Below are 13,839 nucleotides of genomic sequence, written 5' to 3'. Positions count from 1 at the left end.
TCCTTCGTACTATAGCTCCTCGGGTGCCTTTGGCAACTAATGGGAAGGGTACGGGAATTAATCGTGGGAGTTGAGGGAATTCACTCGGGAATATGATTTTTAGTCCCATTCCTTTATTTAACAAAGCGTTTGGCAACTAATGGGAAACTAATGGGAAGGGTTACGGGAATTAATCGTGGGAGTTGGTGGAGGGAATTCACGATTTTTAGTCCCATTCCCTTATTTGTCTTTGTCTTTTGGAGGGAATTAAGAGTGGAAGTTTAAGTGAGGCTAGATATTCCTAATTTGGTGTGAGAGTTTAGATGTAGGAAATTATATCTTAAGTCATGATAAACGGTGTAGATGCATTCATCTTCCACTTAAAACAAATTTCTACTCAATTCCCACCTCTCTCCTTCGGAAGTGATTGGTGAGAATTGCGCCTCTAAACTCACATTCATCATCTATTAAAACTCCCATTCCTACCAAACAAATAATAGAACTTTAATCTTTTCCATCTAAACTATCTTTCCCTCCCACCACTTACCTCCAACCCAACGAGCCGCTCTGTTTATGGTGTTCCCCTTTGATCTTCTTGGGAGCTGAATACTGCTCCCCTACTTTTTTCTAGGCATATTTTCATTTCATTAATACATGATTTGACTAAAATTTATTCAACAGTTATAATGTATTTCATTTATACAATATAGCATTCATAAGCATTTTTAATATGAATATGGTAATATAGTATTTATAGATTAATTGTTGGTAAAAATTTGCCTTAACAAAATAAAATAAGTATTATAAATTAAAATGGATGTATATGTTACAATTGCCAGCGCCAAGGGATTATCAATGCTAGTAAGGCCTCATATGGGTTTTAGAATTGGAACGGAATTATGAAATTAAAATTAAATTCTATCATAATTTGGATTTGGAATTGATGCCGAAACTGATTTCAAGATGAATCGGGGACATTGAAACATGCCCTCTGTAATTCGGACCTCCACAAGGTTCTACACTTTTATTTAGAGAACGTCGATGCATGTCATCGGTTTCTAGGCATGCAATCGGGTTGGATACGGATGTATGCTACTTACCTCATATTTGTTTTCACATTTTTGGAGTCGGACGTGGATAGTGTTCAAATCTGGATAGAAATGCAGATTATCTTGGTTACAAATATAAATAAATAAATGTGTACAGAATATGGAACGAATTGAATGTGGACAACATCGATCATAAAAAATATTTCTTTGGACGTCGAGTAAAAGGAACAACCATATATATCGCACGTTCTCTAATTATATCAACACTTTAGAAGTCCAAATTCCAACCAAATTGTGCTTATCGGATACATAGATACATGGGTAGCTAAATAGTTGGTGTCTTTATGGACGCTCGAGAACACAATATCGAGCACAACATTGTAACACTTTACATGGAAAAATTGCTTGATAGTCATAAACACATAGCAATGAAGTCACTATTGCAAGCCTTGGTGTTTCGATTAAGTTAAACTTTCCATTTAAACCACCAAAATTAAGAATTTATAATTTCTTCAAAAAATTTAAAAGATCCACTTAAATGTTCCTTGAATCCCAATTTTCTTGAACACCAAACTTTGTAATTCTAAAATTATCAAAAATTAAAACTTGACAATTTGCGTTAATTTTTTAGTCCTTTTAAAACTAATTAAAATGTTTTGATGAAGCATAGTTACTTATTTGACTTATAAAATACTTCATGAACAGAAAATAAGAAATTATGTTTTTTATATCCTCCCCGGCCTTAATTAAGTTGGGCCTATAGGCCAGACCTAATGGGTATTGGGTTCAACTATCCCAGCTATCTATTTATTGTCATCTTATATTTGAATCTGACATCCAATAAAAATATCAAATTCGTGTGTGATATCCAAAAACAAATTGAGGCATCTAATCCTTTTTCCGGTTGAACGGCCAAAAGATGTGTATCATTTTGGACCCCCTATATGTTTCGATGTATTACTTCCAACAGCCTTCAAATATCAAGTGGTGAGGAACAACACATCAATGTCTATTAGGATACAATGTCCTTTTCCCAAGTGTTCTGTTGAAAATAGTTGTTTCAAAAAAGCTAATAAGTGCTTGGATGCAAGAAATAGGGATGCAAGTGGGCACTCAATAGTTCTGGGCTAGCTGATTACTACGATGGCATGCCATTTCAGTATATTTATCCTCCCAAATTATTTACATGGAATGCCATTCTAGTTCATTTTTCAACCTTTTGAATCGACCCAATGATCCAAAGTATATATAACAGTTTTGGAAAATCATGGTATTCCTAAAATTGCAATCTTTTGGAGTTTTAGAGTCTATTTGGATATGGTAGTTATGAAAAACTACGGCGCCAACAAACTTTAATAACCGACCAGAGTCATGGTTTTGGAAAAATAGATTCTAAGTAGACTTCCTAAACTCTAAAAATACTACTATTTTAACAATACCATATTTTTTTTCCAAATATAGAATTGTTGCATCCAAACACTTCTAAGCTTTCGAAAACCAAAAATTTAAGAAAATCTTAGTATCTTCACAAAACTCCAAGGAAAAAAAATTGTATTAAAACAAGGTCTCATAGAACTTTACTCAGCGCATCTTGTTACAAAACCATGGTTTAGCACAATATTAAGGTTATGGTTTCTTGATATTATGGTCTTTTATATAAAAACTAAACGATCCAAACTTAGTGTTGAAATGAAAACTAGAAAACTGCATTGCCAAGGAGAGAGAGAAAATAGAATAGAAACCACGTTATTCTCGAGGGGCTTTGTCCCGATAGCAGAAATTGTACCTTTGGATACACCTCCAACCTATTCACTTGCTGCTTAGGTATCTCGATAGATGAAAGTTCTCTATAAAATTGGTTTATGAGCACATAATCCGAAGTGTATCACAAAAGTAATAGCACCATTATAATTGAAAATGCTACTTTATTTTGGCATCAAGAGCCAACCACATCAGGTCTTGTGATGTGCACGGTTGAAATTTTTCACATTTGTCTATTGATATTCACACTATCAATCTGATTAAAGATTAAAGATGTAGTTACATTATGTTTCGACTTACAATAACAACAACAATAAAATATACCCTCTCCGTTCCAAATTTAGGTCGTTTTGACTTTTCTACGTTTATAGATATTATTATATATCTAAACATATACTATATCTAAGTGTATACTGCATATAGAAAAATCAAAACGACCTACAATTTAAAATAGATGGAGTACTAGTTAAATTCAAAACTCTACATAGCCCTACGAGACAGGTAAACTTCGGGCTTGTTTGGCTCCCACGTGCTAAAGTTTAGCACTTGTCACATCGGATGTTTGATACTAATTAGGAGTATTAAACATAGGCTAATACAAACTAATTGCATAGATGGAGTCTAATTCGCGAGATGAATCTATTAAGCCTAATTAACCCATGATTTGACAATGTGGTGCTACATTACCATTTGCTAATGATGGATTAATTAGCCTTAATAGATTCGTCTCGCGAATTAGCTCGGGGTTCTGCAATTAGTTTTATAATTAGCTCATGTTTAGTACTTCTAATAAGCATCAAATATCTGATGTGACACTGCTAAAATTTAGCATTATGAAATCACAAGAGTTCCAAAATAGCAAAATCTCTTCATTCATCAGGGTAGAGAAGGAAAGAAGAAAAACAAGCCTCCGGAACCTGAAAGCTGAACACTAGAACAGAAGCCAGACAGGACAGGCTCCTCTCCTCCCTCCGGCCCGGAAGAACAGCCGCAGATCCGCGCCCCTCCCGCTCCGCTCACCTCACCGCCGTCGCCCCCATTTCCACTGCCTCATCCATCCGCTCCTCCACCTCCTGCTCCAGCCGCTCCCGCAGAGAGGGCTTAAGGCCTGAGGGAAGGGGAGAAGACGGGCGGGCTCAAACCCTAGCCGGCGGGCCCGCCTCCTCGCCGGCGGCGGCGGGGATGGAGATGGTGGTGGCGGCGCCGGCGCTCCCCGCCGAGGTGGAGATGGCCCTTATCCGGGACATCACCGTCGCGGCCGAGGCCCAAGCCAAGGAGGGCGACACCTTCTACCTCATCACCACCAGGTCCGGCTGTGCCTGTGCCTGCCCTCTCTTCGTCCCTCTTCTCCCACAATCGTGTCGATCTAGTCCCGGGTTCTGCAGCCGTTCTCGCCGCCGCGACGCTTGAGAGGGGCTTACGGGGCGCGAGATTTTTTTTTTAAACCGTTCTTCTTGTTGTTTGTGGACGGAGGGATGTGCATGGCCGCCGGCGGGTTGTCGCGGCGCCGCTGCGCCTGCGCCTCGGCGTTGGCATGGGGGTGTATTTGGAGGCGGGGCGGTTTAGGTGTTCTTTGCTGAAAGATTTGAGTCTTCGAGATTTTCCTCCTACGAGCCTAGTAGTCAGTCTTGGCTAGACTTACCAGTTTTGTGCGCGCCTCTTGACGCCAGTGGCGCACCTGTGGTTCGCAAAGAGAAATGGAGAGCAATGGTGCATGCAAGAGATTGTCCGTAGCTGGGGGAAGTTCTAAGGCTGTTGTGTCAAGCATTTCTGAAATTTAACCATTTTTCGTCCACATTTGAGACCCGAGATTCTTATTTAGAGCCTTTCAGCATTCTGTATTTGATCTCTGAGCCCCCTTGGGCATTTTAGGACTTCAGAAAGCAATTTGGTGAGATTCTGTGAAGTTTTTTTTGGGTACTGATGCACATATCCATGGGCGGTGCAGTATGTAGGCTGTGGACCAAACTCACCAGAGAAAATTGCCGTCACAAGAGAGAGTTGCCGTCTTAGCACTTAATCCAAATCTTTTTGCTGTGTTAACCATCCTTTTTTTGTCGATTGTGAAAATACCACCGAATTCCTTTCTGTCTTCCCCTACATGTAGCACTCTGTTTGCAGCTTCTTCCCCGAGACCTGTATTCTCTCTGGCAGGCAGAGGGAGCTGGAGAGAGGTGAGGAGAAACAACAAAGATTGCTTGTGGGAGCGTGCACCATGGCTCGGCCACTGGCTTTGTGGGCATCGGGCATCATGATCCCTTGAGCAGTTCTCTTTGCTCATTCCACCGGTGACAGGGGAATGGAAAGATAATGTCGAAAGGCTCGGCAGCAGGGATGGGCTGTGGGAGCTTGCCCGTGGATGTGCCACCTGCTTCTCCCTTGACAGAGCTGGTTCGATTTTGGCGTGGGCCCCTCTGTTCAGATCCAGCAAGGTGAGCGGAGGAGCAAGGGGCCACAGGAAGGAGGGTGTGTTGTCAAAATGAGATGATGACCACAGGGACGTGACAGCTGCCCGAAACCCTCACCTCCACCAAATCCACCGGAGATGATGGACAGTAGGAGAGAAAGAGGAGAATAGAGGTGTGATGGGAGTTAACAGATGACTGAAGTCAGGTGTGAGTAGACCGTTAGTTTGCAGTCTAATGGTCCGATGCTAGACAGAGTGAGAGATGGAGCACACCCGGTGCTATTGTTGCATTTGGGCAAAAATAATGGCATGAGCAAATCCCTTCTGATGTGCTATGAGAGCAATTGCCTCAACTCACAAGTATCATCTGCCCCATGGTATTTGAGGACCTTTCTTGTCATGTTATGATTAGAATATTTTAGAGTATATTTTGGAAAGGTGCACTGCTAGAGGATGTATGTGATATATAAGATGTATCAAAGCTTCCTACATCGTTAATTTGGTTCTGGAATGTTACCTTTTCCCTGTCTCTTTATTTGCACGTTTATATATCTGTTCTAGAAGGTTTCTCCAAAAATGCAGATCCATATTATTTTATTTTATTTTCCTTTTTGCCTCATTTAATATATTAGTTTACCTGTCAATTGCCTCTTTTGTTTACTGTCACTTTGGATTTTAAATGCGTGATTTTTGTTTGCTTAACAGGTGGTGGCAAAGTTGGATTGATTACGTCATTCAAGATTTGACTAGTGTAACAAGTAATGGTTCTCATCATCATGAGTTTGGTTCAAAAACTCCTAGAAGGCCAGGAGCTATTAACAATACCGATTTAATTGATGATGCGGCACTTGAAGTCTCCAATATGGAGATTGAGATACATGATACCTTAGTTGAGGGTCGTGATTACATACTTCTTCCTCAGCAAGTATGGGAAAAGTTGCATGGTTGGTACGTAATCTTTGTTTGAACTCTATACTGTGGAATATAATTCCCAAAAGACTAATCCCCGCAAGATCTGTCGCTTTGCAATACCTCTCCGTGCCTAGTTGTGCAGTGGCATCTTCTTCTTGTTGGTCAGCATAGCTTATCATTCTATTCACACGGACATGTCTACCATTTTATGATTCCATATTATTTTTCTGGAATATGAATTACTGTCTTTCAAGATGATTCTAGGTTATATACATATATTACTGTACACCAATATATTCACTTTCCTGAACATAATGAATGCACATCAAAAGTAGTTAATTTTCTAAGAATGTGTAGCACTTATTAGCTATCAGTCTTCACAATTTTGTCGGTAGTTGTCAAATATATCGCTTCTTAAAATGATCATGTGTAGAAAGCAGCACAAAAAAAAAAACCATCTGATCGTAAGATGAATTGAGGCATGAAAAGTGGTGTTGTTTAATCTCTTGATGTTTTGCATTGATGTGCATGAAAGAAGGTTGATGCTATTATACCACAAATTTAAGTTAAGAAGTCGAGAGCTTTTCCCTGATACACAAATACGAGTTCATTCATTTGTTTCACTATGTGAGAACCTGTGATATCTTTCCATTAACAAAACAAACTAGATTGCTTTTTTTTTGATGTTTGGCATTCTTTTCTCATTACTCGTAAATGTGTTAATAGGTATGGTGGAGGACCAACAATACCAAGAAAGGCAATCAATACTGGCTTTTCTCAAACTGATTTGGCCATAGAAGTTTATCCCCTACGTCTGCAGTTACTTCTAACGTCAAGAGGAGAGCGAACCTTTATAAGGATAAGCAAGAAGGTATGCTCTAATCTCTTTGGTTACTGTAGCACAGGGTCCTTTCTTTTAATTTGTACTTCCTTACGTTGATCAGACTGTACAGTATTATGTAAACTATGATGCCACTTTGTAAGTATGACCTACTGTTGATATCTTTCAATGTCACTAATAGCTTCTGAAGATGTTTGCTATATGTTTTGTATGAAGAACTGAAAGGTTGAAAATTTACCAAAAAAAAAAAACTACAAACCTTTTGCAGGATACAGTTGGCCAACTCCATAAAAGGGCCTGTGATGCTTTTGACTTGATACCAGATGAGGTAGCTGTTTATTTTGATGATTATGTTTCTTTTGGCTGCATGGAATTTGTTGATAGTTATTGTGGCCATCATTGGCAGGTATGCATTTGGGACTATTATGGTCGAACAAAGCATACATTGATGGATAACTTGGAGAAAACCCTTGACGATGCCAACATTCAGATGGATCAAGATGTGAGTCAAAACTTGTATAATAACTGACAAGCAGCCCCACCCCCAATCTCAAAGATTTGTAGAACAAATGCACTGCTAGTTCATAGCTGTTCTAGAGTAAATGATCTGACTTACTCATATACTTTTGTATTGTTATCACAGATTCTAGTCGAGATTACTACTGATGCCAATGGTAGTGTGGATGGTGGATGCATGAGTTTGGTTAAAGGAAATGATTTTTTTGAGCAAGAATCAACTTCTCTGATTGCTGATGCTCCAAGATCAGGATTGCCAAATGACAATTTTGCAGCCAACAACTATTCTTCTAGAAACTACAACTCTAGTCTGACGCCAAACCTCCACCTGCGATCTCCCAATGGTGACCTTGATAATGTGCATGGTTCTAGTGGCATGATCACGAGGGGATCACCTTCGGGCCTTACAGGGCTACTTAATTTGGGAAATACATGCTACATGAACAGTGCCATACAGTGTCTTGTGCACACGCCACAGTTTACTAGATACTTTTGTGAAGATTACCACCGCGAAATAAATCGGCAAAATCCTCTTGGTAACGTGGTAAGTACTCTTTCCACACATATGACCTGGAGGCCCTGATGTCTGAACATAAAGTCATTTTTATGGAGAAAACTAGAAAAGATGATCGTTATTATATGCATTTGGCATAACTTTTTTTTATCATGATATTGTTTGTAGCAGTCAGCCAAATTTTGAGGTTTATCTTTTATTTAGTTTTCTCCCATAATTCTTGACATGCGGCAGTCACTCAAAGGCATCAGGTTAATTTCTAAAATCTGCAGTTTCTTTTGATTTGTTTGTAGATGTACAATATCTTTTCTTGAGTGTGGTAGTTGTATTGCTCCTTGATCACATTTCTAGTTCAGATTTGTAATCTTGCCATTCTAAAAGTGGCCTGCCAGTTTTTTCTTAGTCTGGTAATATAAGCAAAAAAAATTATGTTTGTTTACCCACATACCAAGTAACCTATGTGTTTACTATTATGTACTCAAATAGGATTATCAGAAATGAGCATTTATAATGAACATTTTCTACAGCTACACCGTATTTTAATCCTGCAAAAAAACCTGGCTACTACATAGTTGCCTTTTCTGGTTTCGTTTTCACTAGCATCCCATGTGTTAATTGTACTGAGTTCTGATGGTAGCCATGTAGGGTGAACTTGCGTTAGCTTTTGGTGAGCTACTAAGAAAACTCTGGGCTCCTGGAGGACGTGCCCCAGTTTCGCCTAGACCATTCAAAATGAAGCTTTCTCGGTTTGCATCTCAGTTCAGTGGATACAACCAGCATGATTCACAGGTTTGATCATGTCTTTATATTGGTGTTCCATCTTATTATTTGTTCTTTCCTGAATCTGTACCTTAAAATACTGCAGGAGCTGTTGGCGTTCCTCTTGGATGGACTCCATGAGGATTTGAATCGTGTGAAACATAGACCTTACATAAATTCTGGAGATGCTGATGGGCGATCTGATGAAGAAGTTGCAGATGAATATTGGGCAAATCATATCGCTAGAAACAATTCAATCATTGTTGATGTATGCCAGGTTAGTTCTAAACATAACTACCCGAGTAAATCACTTCACTTAATGTGGTGATGCGTTGGCTCCTGATAAATTCTAATAGCCAATTGCAATTCGGAACCATCATGTTCCTCCTTCTGGTTTTGGAACAAAGTGTTCCTTTGATGACTGTAGTTGTGCGTGCATGTGCATGTAAGCATCTTTTCAGTTTCAGGTCTTCACTGTTCCTGTTTTTACCTCTTTTCTGTGACCTTCCTGTTGTGACTAGGTGTGCATGGAGCCAGGGATACATGTTATGTATATCTAGAACGATTAGCAGTGTTAGACTCATAATGCTGCTATCTGTGTATTTTACTCTTCAGTGTAGGGTGTTCCTTACATATGCATACATACTTGTGTATCTTCCCTTTTGGACACCGCAATACATTTGAGCTACATACGTGTCACAAGATGCACACATCAGCATGTTGCGTGCAAATTGACATGTTTTTGGCTCGGGATTTGGCTCAGGATCTTGCTGACATTTCCTTCTATGATATTTTTTCAGGGCCAGTACAAATCAACTTTGGTCTGCCCTGTCTGCGGAAAGGTTTCAGTGACTTTTGACCCGTTCATGTATCTTTCCTTGCCCTTACAATTTGCCTCAACCCGGAGCATGACTGCCGTGGTCTTTTCTTGCGACGGAAGTTCTCCACCAACACCATTCACTGTAAATGTTCCTAAGCAAGGTAGGTGCAGGGATCTATTACAAGCCCTCGGCAATGCATGCTCACTTAAAAATGGGGAGAAACTTCTAATTGCCGAGGTCCGTCATTACTGCTCACTTGACCTAATATACAGGTTGGTAGGTTTGATGATCATCTGTGCTTAACATTTTTCTTGAATTTGTCTACAGATACGGAATCATAAGATCTACCGTTTTCTTGACGACCCAGTGCTTCAATTGTCTACAGTCAGCGATGATGACCGTCTCGCAGTTTATAGGCTCCCAAAATTGGAAAAGAGGGCCAATTACATTCAGTTTGTGCATCGTCATGAAGACTTGTAAGCAAAAGGAAAAAAAACTGATATACATTTATTTTCTTGCTAGAATGGTAGCTGTAGTGGTTTGCTTGGTATAAATTAAAGCGAACCCAACGTATGTCATGTCAATATGCTATTTACATGATTAACATAAATACTTATTGCGAATTTTTTTTCTGTTAATATTATCCTTTGCTACTTGTAGGGACCATGGAAACAATAACAGCTTGACATCTTGGAAACCCTATGGTGTTCCTCTTATTGCACAAATACCTCGCAATGAAACTGTCACAGGTTTTGATATCCATGAGTTGGTCCATAAAATGCTTGTGCCCATGCTAAGAAATCAGGACTCTCCGCATTTGGCTGCTCATAGTTCTCTTTCCACAAGAATGCATAGTTATAATACCGACAGCAGCAAATTTGAGCTACAATTGATTGATGATAGCAACACAGTCATTGAAAAATCAAATGATTCTATCAGGGTCCCACAATCTTCACTCGCAACTGTATTTTTTGTCAATTGGTCCAAGGCAGATCTGAAAAAGATTAACACCGATCCTTTAGAACACCTTCCAGAGGTGTTTATGTACGCTCCTCCTGCCAAGAGAACCCGTGGTGAAGCTCTCTCACTCTATGCATGCTTGGATGCTTTCTTGAGAGAAGAACCTCTTGTACCTGAAGACATGTGGTTAGTTTTCAATTTCCGCATTCTAAAATACATTTGATACTTCAAAAATGACAGTCCCTTCATGGGTGCATAATGTCCGTTTTGGCTGGTTCACTAGTACTTCACTCATGCTTGGATAACATAGGTGGTTACTTTGTTGCTTGCACTTGCACTTGTGTTGTTGTACCAGCATAAACCTCTGTACGATTTGGTAACATGAAATTTGAAAACTTATAGGAGTTCAGTGTAACCATGTGGATCCTGTGAGAAGCTGTAACAATCGAGGCCCCATGAAATTTGTTGGTGGGTTTTGCCAGTTTTGCTGCTGAACAGAATTCCTTGTTCTCCCTCTGTTCCATTTTATATAAGCTTTTGAGTTTTGTTCCTAAACATGGGCATATGTGTTCAATGCTACTCTCTGTTTTGCCTATGATTATTTCATTCTCTCAAAGCAGTTAACAGTGATCACTGATCACGCACTTAACCATCATCTCTTACTTTATTAAGCATGTGGCTGGGGGCACTCTTAAACCTTGTGGTAGTGATTTAGTGGGTTTGCCTGCTGCAATGCACAATGGGAAAAATGCGAAGATAATTAGCTGCATATGTCTTGCAATGAATGGAATACAGTTTCAGATGCTTATGCTGACATGATCAAACTGTGTATCCATCAAATTAGGCATCTTAATTAGTATTGTGCGATTGTTTAGTGTAGATTGATAGGTTTTGTTGCTTATGCAGTGTTCTTGAAGCATAATTCACTTTCTCAGCCTCTTGCAACCAACTAGAAGCCTGTTTTGGAACACATAGTTCCTTTTGTTGGAATTTGGTAGAAATTATAGTTTTGAGTTTTGGACAAGCACTTGAAAAATGTTCCTGCCTTATGTCTAATAGCTTTCATTTACACGTTGTATAGTGACAGAGTTACGTTATTCTGTTAGGTACTGTCCAAGGTGCAAGGAGCAAAGGCAAGCTAGCAAAAAGTTAGATTTATGGAGACTTCCGGAAGTGCTAGTCATACATCTCAAGAGATTTTCATTTAGTAGGTCAACAAAACAAAAATTAGAAACTTTTGTCAATTTTCCAATACATAATTTGGATTTGACCAAGTATATTGCTAACAAGAAGAGTTCAGAGCGCCAGATGTATGAGTTGTATGCTGTGAGCAATCATTACGGCAGCATGGCGAGTGGGCATTATACTGCGCACATAAAGGTACATTTATAAATTGCAAGCTATTACTTTAGTTTCTCTGCAAGAAATAGTTTGATAGTGATACCAGTGTTCTATAGCTGTCTATTGCTTGTATATTGTCTGTATTCGGTTCTACTGTTTGTGCATGTTCTTATGCCATTTTTATAATTTGAGCTGAAGTTGGTTGTATCATTGCAATCACAATGGTCAATGCAACCTGTTAACAATGCCACCTCTTACAATTTTAATTCATTTCAGTTTGCAATCTAGCCCCACTTTGGGTATAAGATGGCTCACAAGACAGATAGTGTCGGCTGTGATATTTTTGCTTGATTTGTGAGTTGTCAATTGAGAAGTCCCTAATTTGTCCAGTACCAGTTTGTGCTCTGGAATCCTGATTGATGCTCCTTTATGTAGCACAGAATGCTGATGGAAATTTATTTCTATGCAGCTCGTGGATGAGAACCGGTGGTACAACTTTGATGATAGCCATGTTGCTGCCATTGATGAAGACGAGGTGAGGACTGCTGCAGCTTATGTGCTGTTCTACAGAAGAGTTAGAGAACAAGATGGAGCAACTAGTAATGGATCTCAGTTATATGCAAAGAGAAGCCACAGATCTAGCCATAGATAGACTCATCCATTGTGCACCAGGAGATTTTGGGAATGACACCTGCACCTATTTTGTTGGAACTGCAAGGAGCAAATGGCATAGCTCTATCATAGCAGGCAAAAGGCCTGTCAGGTGCATTCAATGCGATACTGTTATCCAAGGTGAAAGTCACAAAAGATTGAAGCATGTTTTTAATGTAGTGCTGATGCAGATGGGTATCGCGTGAGGCGGATCAGATTGAAGGAGCGATTTACTCTTTCCTTGTCATATATACTGGGTAGCTTCAACTGGAAGGTAGAGCTTGGCGGCTTTCTGGCTATCTGTTTTCGTCCAGAAGAGAGAAAGCAACGGGAAGCAAGAAAAAAGGAGCACCAAGTTTAATTTGATTTTTTGATTTCGTACCATTTTTAGATTTAGTTTAGCTTGTACACTTGACTGTTGTAAGAGATGGGTGCGCCGGTGTTGGTTGATGCTTGTGGTGGCCAACTGTACTGTACCCAACTATACCAAACAATGCGGCAGTGAATGCGCCTTTGTTGTTACAGCAGGAGTTGTAACATTTTTTCTTTGTACTTGTTTTTTTGTACTGGCAGTTGTTCCCAGTTTGTAAAATGCATTGAAGTGCTGACATCGATGGCAGGCATTCCCCTATGTGTACTGGAGATAAGAAGTGTTTGTTGGAAAAAGTTTGAAAGTGAGCGGCTTGTGTTTCAGGGGAGTATGTTTATGCAATTATGCCAAGATTTAGTATTATTGGGTGTCCAAACGGATATATTTTTCAAGTTCAGTGTGATCTCTCGTCTCTTGTCTGCGTGCACTTGCGCAAATGTGGGCGATGTGGCGATGCATTGCAAGCAGGTCTCGCAAGTCGCCACGGCACTCCCTCCCTGCCTTCCATTCCAGCTACCCGCATTTCCTCCCACCTGCCGATCTTCCTTTCATGTAAGAAGCCCTCATGCACCTATTAAGGGCCTGTTTGCTTATGATCCTGGCCAAGCTGTGCCTGTTTGCTTGTGACCCTGGCCAAGCTGCCTAATCCAAGCAATGAATCAAGGCCATCGATTTCGGATGCCGGGGGCTTTGATTGGTGCCTGGAGCTAGCTGCTTGGCCCAGGGTTGGAACCAAACACGCCCAAATCCCTAAGTTCTTGCTGTGCCACCGCCACGACTCGAGGAAACAGCGGAGGGAATGCGGAAAAATAGATATCGAGTGGTGTTTTTGACTGAAAAAGGATTTTCAAATTTCAAGGCACAAGATGAAGCACTGGCAGTTGAGAAAATGTATCAACCCCTATGAGGGTTAACATTTTTCAGGACCACCGTGTGCTCTCCACAGCAGCGGCAATCC

At 40.1% G+C, this 13,839-nt stretch overlaps 1 protein-coding gene across 3 annotated transcripts; it reads left to right on the top strand.

Annotated features, from left to right (window-relative positions):
• The first annotated feature begins 3,710 nt into the window (after positions 1-3,710).
• On the top strand, positions 3,711-13,204 carry LOC117867001 (ubiquitin carboxyl-terminal hydrolase 5). 3 transcript variants are annotated; one of them, XM_034751313.2, is made up of 13 exons: positions 3,711-4,096; positions 5,902-6,144; positions 6,835-6,979; positions 7,218-7,277; positions 7,356-7,451; positions 7,593-8,009; positions 8,625-8,768; positions 8,845-9,015; positions 9,539-9,796; positions 9,887-10,035; positions 10,220-10,705; positions 11,626-11,899; positions 12,330-13,204. In XM_034751313.2, the coding sequence occupies exons 1-13, from the start codon at positions 3,972-3,974 to the stop codon at positions 12,510-12,512; spliced, it is 2,751 nt and encodes a 916-aa protein (XP_034607204.1). In that variant the 5' UTR covers positions 3,711-3,971; the 3' UTR covers positions 12,513-13,204. The 3 variants fall into 3 exon arrangements, 2 of the variants coding, with proteins under 2 accessions (XP_034607204.1, XP_034607203.1); XR_004643080.2 differs by lacking the exons at positions 3,711-4,096; positions 12,330-13,204 and adding exons at positions 4,260-5,573; positions 10,922-10,987 and having other exon boundaries at positions 11,626-11,747; XM_034751312.2 differs by lacking the exon at positions 3,711-4,096 and adding an exon at positions 4,273-5,573.
• The last annotated feature ends 635 nt before the right edge of the window (positions 13,205-13,839 follow it).

The sequence above is a fragment of the Setaria viridis genome, chromosome 8 (genome assembly GCF_005286985.2).
Source record: "Setaria viridis chromosome 8, Setaria_viridis_v4.0, whole genome shotgun sequence".
Classification (NCBI taxonomy): Eukaryota; Viridiplantae; Streptophyta; class Magnoliopsida; order Poales; family Poaceae; genus Setaria; species Setaria viridis.
The sequence above is the reverse complement of the archived record's forward strand: the minus strand, read 5'-3'. Positions and strand labels throughout refer to the sequence as shown.

Excerpts from the sequence above, each read along its gene's own strand:
- LOC117867001 (XM_034751312.2), top strand. The coding sequence starts at position 5,440 with ATGCTAGACAGAGTGAGAGATGGAGCACACCCGGTGCTATTGTTGCAT. Across the intron at positions 8,010-8,624 it reads AAAATCCTCTTGGTAACGTG|GGTGAACTTGCGTTAGCTTT; the intron begins GTAAGTACTCTT and ends GTAGCCATGTAG. Across the intron at positions 10,036-10,219 it reads GTGCATCGTCATGAAGACTT|GGACCATGGAAACAATAACA; the intron begins GTAAGCAAAAGG and ends TGCTACTTGTAG.